The sequence below is a fragment of the Canis lupus genome, chromosome 20 (assembly GCF_011100685.1).
Source record: "Canis lupus familiaris isolate Mischka breed German Shepherd chromosome 20, alternate assembly UU_Cfam_GSD_1.0, whole genome shotgun sequence".
NCBI lineage: Eukaryota > Metazoa > Chordata > Mammalia > Carnivora > Canidae > Canis > Canis lupus.
Window position 1 is genome coordinate 27,451,637 of NC_049241.1, and position 19,101 is coordinate 27,470,737.

At 39.4% G+C, this 19,101-nt stretch overlaps 1 protein-coding gene across 7 annotated transcripts in view; it reads right to left on the reverse strand.

The window, feature by feature from the left end:
- Positions 1-19,101, reverse strand: part of ATXN7 (ataxin 7) — a 139,873-nt gene that overhangs the window by 35,877 nt on the left and 84,895 nt on the right. For 6 of the 7 annotated variants that reach the window (XM_038565937.1, XM_038565938.1, XM_038565936.1 and 3 more), the window contains exon 5: positions 14,378-14,482. In XM_038565937.1, coding sequence (XP_038421865.1) covers positions 14,378-14,482 — 105 coding nt within the window. Of the gene's footprint in view, positions 1-14,377; positions 14,483-17,315; positions 17,645-19,101 lie in introns of those variants that run through there. The other variant, XM_038565940.1, reaches the window with a different exon arrangement.

A 19,101-nucleotide genomic window follows, 5' to 3' on the forward strand; every position in this document is an offset into this window, starting at 1 on the left:
GAAGCGCAAGATAAGAAAATCTTACAAAAGTTTAGCAAAAATATGAAGTTTAGAGTTAATTCACCAAAAGTCTTCTTAAGTTGGAAGAAAAAAAATTTCATTGCTATCCTGATCGCAACAGGTCTTAGCATTGTTCACTGCACCCACCCGCCCTCCCCAAAGGGCAGCTGAGGAGTCTCTCCTTGATGTCATCAGCCACAGGACAAAGCTGAGATAAGAAGCCCTTTCTCAGACTAAGCTTCGGTTCCACATCACCGCACCTGTCAAGCCAGACCCCAGAATCCTCGCTGTTCTAGCACAAATGCTTGCCTTTCCACTGTTCCCTTTTGTAGATGGCGGTAGAACATATTGGGGGAAAAATCATTAAAAATCCAGCCAATCCATGAGTTCCAAGAACCAAATCTTTTTGTAATTCTGATGAAAACTAGGGAGAATTTCTGCATACTTAATTGCTACGGTACAATCTATATTTAACTTCATAGTTAATTGATCCTTGAACAACATGGGGGTTAGGGGGCCTGACCCCCCATACCAAAGGGCCAAAAATCTAACTTTTGACTCCCCAAAAAGTTAATTATGAAAATCTACTATTGACAAGAAACCTTACTGTTAACATTGTTAATTAACACACATTTTCTATGTTATACATATTATGTACTGTTTTCTTAAAATGAGCTACAGAAAATTATAAGGAAGAGAAAATACATTTACAGAACTGTACTTTATTTATTGAAAAAACTCCACACATAAATAGGTAAAATCTGCACAGCTCAAACCTATGTTGTTCAAAGGTCAATTGCATAAACAAGAGAGAAACAATTTAAACTTAAAGATCTATATCCTAAAAGGGATAAATAAGCCAGGAAAATATAATTTTGTACAGTAAGAATATACACAAATACACAAAGAATGGGCATAAAGCTTCAAATTAGATTTTTGAACACACACATTCTCTCTGAATGTCCTGAGTAAAATGTTTAAGCAAATACTTCAATACCACTTTGTTCTGCTTGGACAGCATTCTTATGATTTTCTACCAACCATCTCCCAATATCCTATCCAAATAAAGTTTATTTTCATACTAAGTTTCTCAGTGACAGCTCATATTTAAGTGTCTGGGTCTGGGGACATGGTCACATTTCATTTTTCTTATGGAAAAAAAATTCAAAGACTACAGACTAAATAAAGGCTACAGACTAAAATACCATTTTAATAGAATAACATCCATGCCTTACAGACCAAAAATTATAGGTATTGGCTGTGTTATGGATGGTGTGCATTCATCAATTTTATTCTGGTGGACAAAGGGAGTCCTGAACTAACAAAAATTCTTCTGTGAATGAGCCTGCTCACAGCAAACAAGCACACCAGCAGCAGCCAGGAAGGGCAGTGCCTCAAAGGTGTGGGTTTAGGGGACAGCCCGCAGGCTCATCACTCCAGTTGTGCAGCCTAGGCCAAAAGCCTTCTGTCCCTCAGAGCCTGGGGCCTCTCCTGGGAAAGTGCCACGACTGCCTCTTCCCACTGGGCTGCGGTGAGGAGTAAGGAGGTAACGCACAGAATGCAGTGTCTGCCACCTTTTCAGTGCTCAATAAATGTTAGCTCTTATGGTTGAAATCAAGGAGAAATTAGATGGTGGGCATCAGTTCAAAGAAAGGCCAAAAAGGGAAAAGAGGTTCCTACTACAGAAATTAGTGACGTCACCAACAAATCTTGGGATTTCCTCAACAAACCCCTGAGAGGCCGGCAGGTGTCATCTGATTTTCAGCAGGGCAACCAACAGGCTGCTGGCAGCTGGGAAAGGCTGTGTTCCTGTCCTTGGTGGCAGCCAGTTCTCTAGTTTACAGGAGCCCAAGTCTTTACTGACTCCACTTCAGTGTCTCAGCAGGCCGGGCAAGTTATAATTGGCCTTAATTGGCACTTACAGGAGCTTTAACATTCCTTACCTGCTGCCAAGGAACACTTGAAAGGGGGAGAAAGTATTTTCAAACTTGGAAATACCAAGCAATTCATTCAGCTGTGGGCCTGGAAGCCTGCTATCCAGAATCAGATTAGCTTCACCAAGAAATGTTGCTACATTATTATCCAGTGCTCATTAGGTACTCATGCTGGATTAGGAGAGGTGGGAGATGAAGTTTAAATGGGGATAATTCACCTTGAGGGCTAATACCATGCAGCAGCCTTCCTATAGCTGGCATCATCTGATCTTCTGGTGGATGGCTCTTCAGGGCTCAGCCACACTGTGTGTGTGTATCCCTTTTCAACTGTTCTCATTGTTCAAAGGCAGGCAAATAAAGTAAGCATAACCTCATGGTCTGATTTACAAAGGCTTTATGTTAACCACGGTCCAACCTCAGTCCAGTCATTATTTGACACACAAGGTGAACACTGTTAAAAGGTGACCAGTCACACCAAATGCAAGGAGGATAATGAGATCAGAAACAAAACTGACAACAGATTAACTAACATCATCAGTCCTACAATTAAATCTACCCAAAACTGTTATCTTCCAGGAGCCTAAACATGTTGCTGAGAGGAATCCCAGCCTAGCAGACGCAGATTCTCCCCTAAGGTAAATTCCAAGTAGGATGAATAGAAATTTCCCACAGATGCCAGGAAAAATTGCTGATGACTGCTTAAATGAATATTTTTTTTTAAATCACTGCTCGTTTTGAAAGATCTCCTTGCCTCATATCATTCCATATTACTCAAACTCAGAAGATATATGCCTGGTAGTAAAAACATTTGTGCTTGTTTCAGAAACTTAGTTCAAAGTCAAATTACAATGAATCACATCTGTGTGTGTGTGTGTGTGTGTGTGTGTGTGTGTATAAAACACTTTAAGATGCTTTAGAAAAAGAAACTGAATTTTAGAAAGATAAATAGAACATCTACTCCTGGTGGTGACACTGTCATACATGTCTAGTAGATACAAAGTATTACAACCTTTGTGGAAAGCAATCTAGTAGCAGCTATTAACAATGCATATAGATATCCTTTCTGACCCAGGAATCCCTTCCTGAGACTCTGTGTTTCCCACAGAAACAAAACCACCACAGGAGTTAAAGATGTTATATATGTAGCAGGAGGGTTACTACTGTTTTGCTCCTGGAGGCAAAAAGCAGGAAATACGTGTATGTCCAACAGGCAGAGGACTTCAAGGCGGAAGCTACTGCCTGGCCACACCTTAGAATAGTAAGCAACCGTTAATAAGGGGGGATTCGTGTTATATCCTGGCCTGTGAATGAATTCTCTTGTGGTATTGTTGAGTAGGAAAGAAGCAGAAGTGTATATAATAGAATCCATTTTCCATAAAACTATGACCAAAAGTCCTTAACTAATAAATCACAGGATATGTGCCCAAATTCATTAGCATGAGAAAAAATATAGTATATACTAAGTTAGGTACTAACACTTTCTATATATATAGAAAAAATATAGAAAACGTACTAAGGTACTAATACTGTACTAAGTTATAGATGGTTTACAGAAAGAGAAGACTTATAGTTGGAAAGGGTGGGCAAGCAGAAAGAGCCAATAAAATAAGTAGGCTAAACCGAAAATAGCTTATTTGAGATCATGTTTGTGTATCTATGTAAAAATATGTTTATATATTTAATATATTCATGCATATTCAAAAATCCACAAAGAAACTAACAAATTTTTGTTCTTAAAGAATGCACTGTGAAAGGAGCTAGAGAAAAATTTAGGCAGCCTTAAATTCTGGTATTACATCAAACAAGGAGATCCTGATTAGGGCTCCTATTTCATTTGTTTGGCTAAGCCAACTGAGATTCAAGTAGCACAACTGAGCACACTAAGAATCACAAAGAAAAAAGGCCTATTAGCCACTCTGGTGAAACAATATTTTAACATTCTAAAGCTCACTACAGGGACGCCTGCGTGGCTCAGCGGTTGAATGTCTGCCTTTAGCTCAGGGTGTGATCCTAGGGTCTTGGGATTAAGTCCCACATCAGGCTCCCTTCTCTCTCTGCCTGTGTCTCTGCCTCTCTCTGTGTCTCTCATGAATAAATAAATAAAATCTAAAAATAAAATAAATAAATAAAAAGCTCACTACAAATCTTCAGTACTTAGACATTCTAACAATCTTTTGAAAATATCAAGCATAAGAAGCAATAAACAAATTTCATTCCAGAGTTTGTTTCTGGCCTTAGGAGACTACTGATCAAGAACTCTATCGTGTATGATTAGGGATTTACTGCTTTTAACTTTTAAAACTGAGATAATTACCTTCCCTGCCCTCTCTCTCTCTTTTTAAACATTAAAACACAAGAGGAAAAGGTATAAAATTTCTTTTGAAATTCAATCTGAGAATTGTTATCTTAATAACAAAATGTAGAAGTAAGCCTAAATACTGGGGTTTCTATATACACAATGTGAAATGAGGAAGGAAGAGCTAAATTTAGTCACTGCTCCCTTGCCTCAAACCAGTTTGTTTTGTGGGTGTGGGCTAGCACATGCACGAGAGGAATTATTCCAGCCAGGTAGTAGGTATTAGCGCATAAAGAAGCAATAAAAACTCCCTCTTCTGGTCATAAGTAAGACCACAGCTGAACGAGTTTTGAAATAGCAGCTGTGTAACCAGTAAACATACACGTTAGTCTTGTGAAATGACTCGGGAAAAGTATCTTTTAGCAAGTTTAATTAAAATGCGGCTTTATATACTGAAATATCCCCTTTAAAATCTGCAGCACAGCCATCCTGATGATTTCTATATATACTAGACAGGTCAAGAAGAGCACTGGTGAATAAAAAATATTTATTTACTTATTGATTAATGCCGCTAGAAACTCACATTTTCACTATTTTATTCTGGTGACACACATTAGAAGAACTGTTGGAAGTATTTCGTTAAATCACAGTAAAAGGGCAGCCCCAGTGGCTCAGCGGTTTAGCACTGCCTTCAGCCCAGGGTGTGATCCTGGAGACCTGGGATTGAATCCTACATCGGGCTCCCTGCATGGAGCCTGCTTCTCCCTCTGCCTGTCTCTGCCCCTCTCTCTCTCTCTCTCTGTGTGTCTCTCATGAATAAATAAATAAATACTTTTAAAAAATAAATAAATAAATCACAGTAACACTAACCTAGAGGGCAGCTCTGAGCAGCCTCCATGTGGAGAATTAATACACTGAAATAAATGACAGACACTCCCAAAGAAGAATGTTCTTTAAAGCACTGCCTGTCATAAAGCAACACTGAGAAACTACAGGTCTACCAATAGAGGACGGGTGAAATTAATTTAATTACACCAATAAAGTGGAATAATAGTCTTTAAAAAGAAGTAGTGTAGTATGAATTCACATGAAAAAATAAGATTAAGTTATTAAGTTAAAAAAGTAAACTTATAACAAATCCAGTATTAACATGTATGAGGGAATAAGATATATACAGCCAAATATGTCTACATGCAGGGTCTAGAAACTTTTATTCATTCTGATTTCATATTCATCTTTCTCTTTCATATTTATTTTTCTTTTACAATGTATACTACTACCTTAATAATGAAAAAAATCAAAATGCATGTGTTTTTGCTTTTTAATCGGCATGTTTTTGTTAGCAGAATGAGAAGCTAAGAAGTCCCAGGAAAGCGTGCACATCCTCTTTAGCTTCCTAGCTTCCAGGGCTAGATAACTACCGTTCCACTAAAACAACAACAACAAAATGCCAAAGTTTGGCATCATTGCAATAATCATTTTCAGCCCCTACAATATTTACAAAATGCCTAAAGAATGAATATAATACATCAGGACCCTTCATTCAGGTCAGAATACCACATTAAAAAAAAAAAAAAAAAAGTCCCACACACAAATTGGAAGAACAGCCCCTTGATTCATCAACTAGGTAAAATCATCCAGCTGCCTGAGCCAAAAACCCCATGAGTCGTTCCTCATCCCTTCTTTCCCCATATTGCTAATCCCCAGTCCATCAGCAGGTCCCGCGCTGCCTGTCTACTTCTATGCAGACTGCAATTCTGGCCACAACTCTCAGCCTCTGCTCCAATCTTCATCTAAGCTTTTTCTCCTGATCCAGCTCTCAACTGGACTAGGGCAAAGCAGCCCACCACCTGGTCTCCCTCTTCTGCTCTTGTTCCTATGTTCCACAGAGCAATCATCGATCAAATCAGGACACTTTGCTGCTCAAAACCCCAGCAACTTCAAATTACCTGCACTGTCCAATCCTGATCCTTTGGTGGCCTGTAGGGCCCAGTACTCCCTTTTCCAAATCTTAAGCCACACCCCTCAGGTCCTTACACTTTGCTTCTCCACCTCCACACTGGCCTTTCTGCTATGCGCATTTCCACCTCAGGGTCTTCTGCACTTGCTCTTTTCTCTGTGTGCAACAACAGTCCTCCACATGTTCACATGGGGGACCAGAGACCTTTTTCTTGCTGACCTTCAAAATCAACACCTCAGAGAAGCTTTCTCTGACTAGCCTTACCTAAAGGGCCTTAACCCGGTGGTCGTTCTCTCTCACATTACTCCTAGCATTTATCAATACCTGAAGTAATCTTATTTTACTTGATTTTGTCTCCACCCTTCCTAACTAGAATAAAAGCTACATGAGAGACACTGCTTTTATAGTTCAGTGGGAGCAGGGACTAGAGCAGACATTCAGTACTCAATAAATATTTGTTAAATGCATAAATTACAATTTACTTATTTTTTAAGCAACTGGAAACACATATTAATAAAGGCAGAGATTCATTAAGAGGAAAAATCAATACATTTTATAACTATTCATTTAAATGTTGCTTCTAGGGATCCCTGGGTGGTGCAGCGGTTTGGCGCCTGCCTTTGGCCCAGGGCGTGATCCTGGAGACCCAGGATCGAATCCCACGTCGGGCTCCCGGCATGGAGCCTGCTTCTCCCTCTGCCTGTGTCTCTGCCCCCCTCTCTCTCTCTGTGTGTGACTATCATAAATAAATAAAAATTTATAATAAAAATAAATAAATAAATGTTGCTTCTATAAATGGCATAAATAACACCACTTAAAGATACTGCTTATTATATAAGTGAGGAAAAAGATAAAATTATATTAGCTAGGGACAAAGCAGTCCTTTATTTGATGCTACTGAAGTTATATGAAAAAATTAATTAGCACTATTTGGCTTGTGGCAAAGAAAAATTGAATTCACTGCATTTACTTTATACATGCCATTTTCAATGACAAGTTTAGGTCAAATGGTCAACTGTAAATTTCCACTGAGAGTTAAACTAACATCCACCTTGACATCATTCACATTTTGATATGCCTGCTCTGGTTAGCTCCCTTCCCTGACTCAGCCCTGACTGCTGGAGAAAGGCCTGGCATATGTCTCAGCAAAAGAGTGAAGTATTTTTGGCTCTGCAACAAGTTTCAATCTTTATACTGACTGCAGAAATAAATATGCCAACCAATTCTCTAAAGAAGCTACAGAATGTCATGGGGCTGGAACAAAAAGAGAAGGAGCTTAGCTTTGGTTACTAATTTAGGGTTAAATAGAGTAGGAGAAGAGGCTGAAGAGAAATCCAACAACTATGCTAAATCAACTACCTACTACTCATTACATCTTCGAATTACTAAATGTTCTCTCTGAGGTAATGGGCTCACAATGCCGACCCAGCTACTCTACATCAACTTTACAGTTCTACCTGGGCTAGGACATCTGTCACCAATGATGATTTTTGTGACATGTGGAATTCATTACATCTTCCCTGGATTTTCTTTTAACTCTATCCATCCTTATTACATGCAAGAGAAATAGATATGAGTTGCCGGAAAACCTGGCCTGGTACATTTTATCCATGTGAAAGAAATATAATTTAGGAGTTTTATTTGTAAATTGGTAATATAACTATCCATTCACTGGGTCGCTAAGAACAGGAAATGAGACATACATACAATGATGCTTTGTGAATCACCAAATACTATTAAAAATCATTAGTCTGTGGACTTTTAGATGAATGGCAACCCTTAAAAGATTAACTATCACTAAACGTTTCCAAGTAGAAAAAGGCCCCAATTATAAAAATACAGTGGCCAGATTTAGACAGCACAATGGACAGAACAGAGAAACATTTTCTTCTTTATCCAAAAACAAAGTTACTTAATAGCCAAATAAAATAACTCATTTAAAACGCCTGAAACTGTTACTTTCAATCAGATAGCAAAAAGAGGAAGGGTGTTCTTTAATAAACAGCAAAAACCTCTGCTTTGGGATGTAGATTAATTCAAAGGGCAGCAATCACCAATCACAACCATGTGAAATGCTGTACACAAAGGGAATCAGCAGCATTTATGCCAGAACCAGCCCATGGGATCTCGTAGATTAAGACTCATTTTGCTCCCCCACTAACATTCTCTGAAATCAATTTAATTAGCTCAAAAAAGTATGAGTAATTTCTATTTACTCATCTTCATTACATTTTTGAAAAATATAATTTATGCTGGCATCTAAAAGAATCCAAACCACCTCAGTGTACTTCAAGGAACATTAAATCCAAGCAGCGTGTGTGGGTATTAATTTTGCGTGATCTTAGTATCTACAAGTAGAGAAAGTTTAAGATCACAGCAGTGTTTCTGCTAACACTACTTTCACAAAGTTAAGAAAAACCCAGACTTATGATATTACACCCTCTCCAACCCCCATCTATGAACAGGTCTGAGAGAGGAAATATGTTTTAAACTGAGGACCAGACTTACACACCATTCATGGTGACTGGCAGGGACTCAGTACATAATCAATACATAACACCAACTGATAAAAGACCAAAGATATTTGTCCTCTGTGATGTGAGAATTCTGCTTCCTAGACATGACAACTTCTTAGGGCTAGAGTTGGACAGCTCCTTAAACAACAGAGGAAACCAAATCCAATAGCTTGAGCTGGTGTTTCCCAAAACACGGGGTAGGTATCACTCCCCATCATTAACAACATTAAATCTCAAGTGACAACTTACTTCTTTCCCAAATCTCCTTCAATTCTTCTGATAATATCACACTACCATGCGGATAACACTGCCTAAAATGTGCTAGTTTCCTTTTCCACAAAGGGAGCAGGCCCCAGGCCTCAGCAAGAACATCAACTGGGAAGAACATCAACAAAGAATTTAATCATCTTTTTACTACATTTTTTTTGACACTTAGCATCTATGGCAAACACAACCACCAGTCTTCCTTTTGACGTTTCTGGTAAGGTTCTCTTTGTAAGGACTTCTTTAAACAGAAGTGGTCTGATTTAAAGAAAAATATTAAGTGGAATTATGTAAGCAAATCATAGAGAGCCCGACTGATTAAAATCAGGGAAAGGTGGCAGAGGCAGGTGTGACTACGAGGCCTTGCTCAGGGACCCAGGGCTGAGCCAAAACGTGAACAAATGGGTCAACTTAACTAACCTGGGGCAAAATACTTCAACAGCTGACATTCAAGCAGGGTTTCAATTCATTAGAGATTGTAAATGTGGCACCTGTCCCAGCTGAATTAACAGCATTCACTTATTTCACCTAGGTAAGATCACCTCATGTCTGCATAAAAGATAGATGAGAGAGGAATTAAGGTATTCTTCATAAGCAAACTCAAAGAGAAGGAAGCAGCAGAGCAAAGAACAGCACAAGCACACAGCATGTCAGAATCACTGGGGAAGCTCTTCCAAAACAGAACCCCAAAGGCACCCCAAGTCATCAGCTAGTCCAACCTGTTCAGCTCTCTAGCCAATGTATATAAACAGGACCACACATCTTATGCTCCTTAGTAGCCAGCTTAGGACCAACACATTTCTTACTGAGATTCCTGCCTTGGTAAACAATCTCAAAAGAAGGGTGCTCCGCCCTCCTCCAAACTCAAAGTTTGAGGCAATTAACAGGACATTTCCAGCATGTAATACCAAAAGTTAAAAATCAGTTTAAAAAAAACAAGGGCCTCCGTTCGTGCCATCCTTGCTAGACTCAACACATTTCTGAGTGCCAATCTACGTCAGCCACTGTGCCAGGCGCCAGGAATACAAAGCAACAACCCTGCCAGAGAGGAGGGCGGCTGTTATCACAATGCATCCCAGCCAGCCTGTGGGTCAGCATCGGTCTCTGGAGTGGTTTAGAATATAGAGTCCTAGGGCCTATCCCAGAGATTCCCATCTAGTTGGTCCAAATGGTCCTTGGGAAGCTGCCCACTTAGAAAGCTCCCCTTTGATTCGGATGCACAGCAGGTCTGGGATCCAATGATTCAAATTATACTTTTAAATCTGAAATTAACAGTAAGGAACATCTTGCTCTCAAAAATACCAAGTAACTAAAAGAAAATATGAAGTATCTTGGACTACTTCAAAACATTAAAACAGCAGCAAGAAAGTATGGTATTACTATGAAATTTCCAAGAAAAAAAAGCAATCTATACTTAAAAGCAAAAAGACCTATTAGAACCTGGGAATGACACTACCATCAATCACCATCACTGCTCACATGGAAATCTGGGTTAACCATTAGCTCCCTTTCTAGGCAGTTTGGCTAGCAAAAAAAAATATATTATCTCTCACTACTGTGGGTAATAAGCTGCTCACCAATTCCCAGTAACACTACCACCACCATGAATCGATTTATAAGCCTCGTTGGTTATTATTGCTTCCTTCTCTGTCCTGGCAGCAGTAGCTTTAAAGGAATTGCCTGCTGGATTTCATAGCAACAGCTCACTTGTTCATAAAAGCCACAGATGAGTATCAATAATCCATTAATTCACAGAAGACTGTCTGCATATTTTCACCAATTTCATGCAAAGATGAGAAGAGAATCCTTCCATTGGCAGGTATGGATTCTTCCTAATACCTAATACAGACTATAATGGCCACTGGGAAGAATTTTGAATTTGAAAAGTGTTTTCGGTATTGACAGGTTAAGAATGGGCCTTTGGGAATTACAACAACAAAAAACACATGGATTCCAAAAAAACTTTTCCCTGTTACAACACCTATCCCCAAAGAGAGGAGAGACACTGGCAGCAATGGAAATGCTCCCTGGTACTGGGAACACTGCTCACCCCTCCTGCCCTCTCCATAAGTGGTATTTCAGTCCCAAACCTCTCCAGGGTCATCACATGGTGCCTCTCTCGATTTCGTGCAGTGTACCCAACCCCCAACACCTACCCACGTCCAAACCTCCGGTTTGTTTTCCATTAGCTTTCTCCTTGGTGCTGCCTCACAGAGGAAACTCCTTCACCAGTTCCCAGCCGAAAACCTCTCTCCAAACACCCAGACCCCATCTTTCTGCCAGGGACTCCTCTCTTCCAACTCTTCTTTCAGCTTCCGTATTTCCCTGGCCACTAGAGGGACCAAGCCCCACCCCTCCTCACCCAGTGGCTTTATCAGTCCCATTCTAGCTCCTGCATAACCATAGAAGGCATGTGAGCACGTGAATCTTGCATTCACATCTTCTCATTTACACGTCTGAAGTGACCACCATTCCTTTCTCCTCCAACAAGTATCTTATTAGAAGATGGTGGGTAGACTAAGTACTAGAGAAAAACGGCAAAAATATGACTTTCTGGAACTCCCTCACCTCTGCCCCCAGTACACATTCTTAAAGAGAGTGAGAAAAAATCACCTCCGTAAGATGTGCTGGAACAACTGTGTGAAGTGCTTCTGGAAGAGGGGACCAAGGGAGGCCCCTTTCTGCCTGAGGGAGTCTTGGAAGAGTGAACACCTTTCAGTGGGCCTTGCCCCAAGCTGCAGCTGTTTACACACTGCCATTTGTTCTCCTGCTCCTTGTCGATCCATTCTGCCCACCACTCCTCCCTGAAGGATCACTAAGTCATCACTTAGAAAGAAACCTGCAGCAGGTTCCCACTGCCACATCAACGCCAGGGGTCTCTAGTGGGCACTGAAGCTCTGAGAGCTAGTCCCAGCTGGTCTCGGCACACTGCTCATCCCCATGTGGTAAAATCAGCTTTGGCCAATGGAGACTCCATGCAGTATATCCCAGACGGCATGGAATCTCCTGCCTCTGTGCTTGCTCACATCATTGCTATTGTCAACCTGAGGCCACATGGTGGTTCAGCGCACAAACTGTGAAGTTATATATGGCAGCTCTATCTAACCCCATCAAAACACTGCCCATTTTAGGGGATTATAGGTGATTTTTATTTTTTTTTATTTTTTTATTTTTTTAAATTTTTTTTATTTATTTATGATAGTCACACAGAGAGAGAGAGAGAGGCAGAGACACAGGCAGAGGGAGAAGCAGGCTCCATGCACCGGGAGCCCAATGTGGGATTCGATCCCGGGTCTCCAGGATCATGCCCTGGGCCAAAGGCAGGCGCTAAACCGCTGCGCCACCCAGGGATCCCTATAGGTGATTTTTAAAAAGTATTTTCTGCATCTTCCACATTGTACATGTATCACATACCTAAAAACTGAAAGATAACATTTGCACATGGGACAACAGATCCATTCTACTCTTCGGAATAGCCTAACCTTAAGGTAATGTTCTCTAAGAAGCCTTTTCATCAAGAAGCAATCTGTGTTCCTCCTTATTCTTAAGACACTGGACCGTTTTTTCACTTTAGACACAAATCTTTCTGTATCCACAGCTGTACTTTTTCTCCCTCTCTCATACCTATCATGCGTGAGGTGTTGTAGAAGGCACTTTACATGTTGTTTTCACTTAATGGTCACTGAGAACCTATGAAGTTGCTATTACCATTCGGACATTGTAACAAAGGAAGCTGAGGTTGGAAAACTTGCTTGGGGCAAACAACCAATTTATGGTTTTTGCAAGTTTAAATTTAAATCCAATCTAGTTTGGCTTCAAAATCTTGAACTCCAAAAAAATTTGGTAATTGATTAACTACTTTTTCCAATACTAACCTCTATGAGTCTTAATCAAAGAAGACAATATCTTATTCACCTTTGTACTCACTCTAGTGCCTACCCCAGGGCTTCACTCAGAATGAGAAACTCAAAAAACCTTTTTATGGTTACATAAAAAAATCTATTCCTTTGTGAAAACATGGTAGGACAATTGGTATGATGGCATGACTCTTAAAATGACTTTTGTCCCAATAGCAAGCCTTGCAGATTTTAGTCTTAAAATGCATCTCAAAGCTATGTTGTCTCCCCAGCTCTGGTGTCCCACCTTAGCCTTACTTAGTCTGTTTTCATGTCTTGCCTTTGAACTATTTTCCCTGCTTTTACTCTTCTCCTACAATTTACTCTCAGCAAATTAACCAGTAAGGTGGGCCTGTGTTACTTTCTTATATAATAAGCCCTACATTATATGCATCTTATATAAAGCCCCCAGGCTGCTTCTTACTCTGTCCTTCAAGGCCATGCACAATCAAGGTCCCTGCCTACAAGGGCAGACTTCTCTAGTCTCTACTTCCCTTCACTATCCTCCATCTAGTGGTCAGCTATGCATCACTTCTTCCCTCTGTATAAGAAAGCTCTTATTCCAGACTGCCACATGGCTCCATCCCATCACTTAAAGCTCAGGTCACCAGGGTCACTTCCTCACTTCAGAAGCTTTGCTTAAACACTCTACCTATAGACGGATCTCATCATTCTGTCTCAAAGTTTGCATAGTACCGAGGACAACGAAGAAACAACTTACAGTTATTTAAAAAGTATGTCTAGTTAGTTTTGCCCACCTCTTAATCTAAACTATAAACTCCGAAGAGGTAAATAAGGATTATAGTATATATCCCCATGCCTGAAACAAGGTGTACACTCAAATACTTCTGAGCTGTAACTGAACCCAACTGGATATAAAACTATGTCTTTAGGTGGCATTATGACCATGCAAAACCATCTTATTTGGATTCTTCCATGATTAAACATCCAGACAGCAAGTGTGGAGCCTAGAAGCCCAGAGATGGTTCAGGGTTCATGAAATCCCTAAAGACACAATGCTTCATTTCTCAGTACATGTGAATTTTAATGGAGAAGATGTGACAGCTTCATCATATTCACAGATTAGAACATGATGTCAAGCTGGATTTCAAACTACTGCACTTGGACGTTTCAAAATCACATTTCTTTTTAAAAAGACATGTATCCATACTGTGTGTGCATGTATAATTTTACCATCTACTAAATTCACAACCATGAGGTGTAGAAGGAAATAAACCTTTCACTATACTGACTCAATATTTCAAAAGAGATTTTATAAAATACATTTTTCCCTGTCCAATTTCAATAAATTAGAAAATGCACATCACTTCCAATAAAATTCAGAAAATACCCAACATCTGACAGGCATTAACCCATTCAATGAATTAGAAAGCCTACCTCCTGACAGAGGGAGGGATATTATATTCTATCCCTGCTGTCACTGGCCTTCAGTTTAATCCTGCTTTACCTTTTACCCTCTAATAATGATTTCTGAATGGTTATGCACTTACCATAATGTGATTGAAATGCCTGCGGTTTGACAACCTGATTACAGTCGTTACACACCACCAAGTAGAAATCATCGTGGGCTGGACACAGACCAAATATTGGCATGTCTGCAATAAAGAAAGAGCATCACTCACTCATCTGGTTCTGATTAATATGAAACCATTTAGGCTAGCAATACTTTCTAAAGGAGCTGCTTTAAGATGAAGTACACCAGTACAAATGTTACTCCAGTATCATTTAAAAGTAACTGATGTGGCACCATGACTATTAAGAGAGAAGTCAAATCAGGCTTACAGAATCACTGTTCAGAGAGTCAAAATAAAAGGCACCAAAAGTCATCAGTAAGAGGTGAAACAGACAAATCTATTAAAATGCAAACAATGCATACACTCACACAATAAAACAACTTTAGATAACTCCACCAAGGGTTATAGGGAAGAATCTGCAACCACATAAAATGCCTAGCAAGTTACAAAGCTGTATCATCTAATGATTTTATTTAACTATGCATTCTATTCCAGCCATTTGGTCTCTGAGTTCTATGGAAAATTTAAGAAAGGAAGCAGAGGTTTCACTAAAGAGTAAAATTGCTGGTTTGGTCAGTGTGTAATACAAAGAAATTTATTTTTATACTATTTTTTCAGGTCACAGGAACCTCTAGTCCTTTTGCTCACATACTGATGCTCCTGAATACATGGAACTTTGGTACAAACACAGCATTACATACATTAATCTCAGTTCAGTTACCAGAATAGGGCAAGATACAAGTTGGATTTTTTAGTTAGAAAGTTAAATTAATTAAAACACAAATGTGAAACTAAACTATCTGCATATATACAAAAACTGAAAGTGACTTGATATATGGTTAACTAAAAAGTCCTAACCATGAATAATTACTTATTACAACAATCTAGGTAGGGAATAGCACTAACATTTCAGATCCAGAATCTAATCTCTTAAATATTTCAAAAGTGGTGATTTTAAGGGTGCCTGGCTGGCTCAGTGAGTAGAGCATGGGACTCTTGATCTTGAGGTGGTGAGTTCAAGCCCCACACTGGGTTAAAAGATTCCTTTAAAAAAAAAGACAACTGCTGATTTTTTTTTTAATAAATTTTTTTTAAGATTTATTTATTTATGATAGAGAGAGAGAGAGAGAGAGAGAGGCAGAGACACAGGAGGAGGGAGAAGCAGGCTCCATGCTGGGAGTCTGACGTGGGACTCGATCCCGGGACTCCAGGATCACGCCTGGGCCAAAGGCAGGCGCCAAACCGCTGAGCCACCCAGGGATCCCCACAACTGCTGATTTTAAACAAGTATTGTGTACACTATTTAGAATATCTGCAATAAATGGATAATTAGCACATTTCAATTAGGCAAATAGTTGAGTACATCAAATACCAAGTTTGAAGGGGGAAAGAAGTCCTAAAACTAATTAGCTTCTGTTTTCCTTCCTGTAAGATTTAATTTCACACTTTCTCCAGCTTGGGTGATCATGGCAGGTTTACAGGAAAAAGAAAATACCCTGAGAAGATATAAAGTGATCATAGTCTCAAAAGTACTAAATTACTTATCTAATATCTACACACAAGATATAGCTCAGATTTTGTTTAAGCAGTTTCTATTACACTGAATTACACAGATCGCTAGCTATAAATCTGAAATATACCAGGGACCAACAAGATTCTGAGATGCAGTGGCAGCACTGAGCAGTTTCTAGGTGCTATTATCTCAATTCTTTTCTCACAACTACCTAGGTAGATACCATTACAACCCCACTCTAAAAAGAAGGAAACTGATTCACAGAGAGATGAAGTACTTTGTCTACGTCAGAAGCTGGGATGCCATTCTGACTCACAACAATGGCTTGGACCTGGTCCCTTGAAGATCAGAGGAACGTGATTTCTAGAAATTCCTTCCAGTTTCCACCTCCATTAAGTTGGAATGTCAGACCTGAACACCTTTGATAAACTGATTAGATAATGTAAGAAGCTTCTAGTAGACTGCTGACTTCTGTGACTAAGCTTAATAATTTAATGAAGAATAAGAACCAAACAATGTGCTATTTTCCTTGAAAGCATGCCCACATTGAGTTAATAATAGTACATGTGGGAGAAAAGGAAAGGTTATATCCATGCAATGATCAACATGTAATAAGCCATTTTCCATGGCTACAATTTGACATGATATTTCATTTTAAAAATAAAATTTAAGTAGTTTTCTTTTAAGTTCCATATACTCCTATGCTAAATGCCTCTAACACAAGACAAATTAAGAAAGAAAATCTGAATTACAGAACATAGCATTCATAATTAACAGTTGTAAAGTATGAAATGTCTATAAATATCAAGTTTCATTAATGAAATTGACTCAATTAATTTTATTAATTAAATGGTAGTTAAAATGGCATTAAATCAAGTGTGGTCTCAGTTTAGATTTAGGCAACTGCGATGTGCTGGTTTGTGTGGTTTCCCACAGCACTCAAAGTTAAGCAATGCTGTTTAAAATATATCACTTTGTCAGATACTAGCCCCCCAACCCCTTTATAAATAAAGCAATTTGAAAAAATTAAAAACTATACCAATCCTTTCAAGTAGTAGCAATTCAACTGGCTACAATAATGTTTATACAGAAAACTGTTCTTTTTTGAATCACAGATTCCTTTCTTCCTTTTGTGAGACTTAGAAACATTATTAAAAATAAGAAGGTAGGAATCATTCTGTAAGGGACCAGGAACATAGACTTCTGTAAAAACTTCAATTTCCTCAGTAACTTAAGATCATTTGCAATCGATGATGACAGTAATGAAGATAAAACAGTTGGCCTTTACTGAGAGACTGCTATGTACCAAAGGCCCCGTGCTAAGGACTTTTTATATGGTTTATCCTACAATATAATCTTCGTTTTACCCATGGAGACTTGAACTTGTTTACTATCACTCACCAAGAAAGCATAATCATGACTCAAACTCAGGTGTGCTCTTTCTGTGAAGTCAGTTCTTAATATCTCACCAGCACATCACACTCCCTAAAAAGCCTGCATAGGCAGGAACTCTCTCTCTCTCTGTCTCTCTCTCTCTCTCTCTCTCTCACACACACACACACACACACACACACACACACTCTCTCTCTCTCTCCCTCCCTCCCTCTCTGGAAAGAATCATGGTACACACTTAAATCCAATTCATGCTACCCTAAGAAACTGAGTTCCAGTTATGAAAATCTAAAGCAACTTTAATTTTAGCTTTCTAAATTCTTTACTTTCAAGATATCCATATTTGGAAGTAAGCTAGAAGATACAAAATAATTTAAATAAAATGTCTTCAGGAGAAAAAAAAAAAAGAGTTCTATATCCTTTTTCTGCACTGGGACATTCCAGAGGCCTTAGCAACAGGAACAGAATGTGGAATGTTGTGGCAACAGAGAAAATGAAATTTTTGTGAGAGACAGTATGTATGTTTCTGAATATTTTTAAAGAATGTTTATAATCAGCCCATCTACAAACTAACATATAAAACTTGTCCAAATGCAAGGAAGTAAAAGATTTAAATCAAAAAATGAAATAAGAGTTGATAAAAATGTTACTACTGAGTTTTTTTTAAAGTTAATAAAATACACTGTAAACATACAACTTAGACCATTATGTACTTCAAAATAATGAAAAGTTTTTAAATCGTACACCTGGCTCCCTGGACTCCAAAATAATTTGAAAGAATGGATTTTATTGTGTGTGAGCCCTAAATCTTTTTCAGGATTCAGGTCATTCCAATCTTCCAATTAGCAAGTAGCCCAGCACCCACATCTAGGCCATCATGTACTTTGTGGAGACCCCAGGCCAGCATACAAGGAAGGACTGGGTTTAAGCACATGGACACATGAGCACCTGTGCAGAACCTCCACAGACAAGTGTAGAATGAAGGCTCTCTACCTGAAATCAGATCCTAAACAGGAGGGAATGTATTCAGTTACTTTGGTGCTACTATCCCCAACTTGAGAACTGAGTTCAACAACAGAACGTGTGTGTTGTAAGCAAAAGCATCCCACCTTTGCAGCACCCTGGGTATCTCCCTTCTCCCATACTCCCCGATTTCTACATGCCAATGACTCCTACATTTCTATCTCTAGCCCCAGATGGTTCCTGAGCTCTGTCTACACTCACATATCCAACTGCCTACTAGACACTGCCATCTGGATGTCTTATATACATCTCAAAAGGATAAGCATGTCCAAGAGAACTCCACTTTCCACCCTGCCCTGTTCCCACCCCCTAAAACTTCCCCTCTCTTGGGTAAATGACTATTCATCTCCTTGATTCCTCAAACTAAAAATCCAGATGTCATCTCTTGATTCCTCTTTCCCTCTTCACATCCAGGCTTGGCTTTACCCTAAAATCTCTGTCCACTTCTCCCCATTATCTAAGCCACTGCTCTAGAGCCTCCCACCAGCACCTTGTTTCTAATGGACTATGGAGGTAGTCCATCTACCAGGTGGGTCTACAATCTCTTCCACGCAGCTGCCTAAGTGATTCTTTGAAGTCCTCCAACAGATCGTGTCACTACCATTAACATTTCTCCAGTGGCTTCCCACTCCTCTAGGAATAAAATCTCAGCCCTTACCACAGCCCCCAGGGCCCTGCCAAATATTCATCTACCTCTCTCTCACTCTCTGCTCCCTTATTCCTTCTCTGCTCCTCTCTCCTTGGCTCATTCTGCTCCAGGTACACTGTCCTC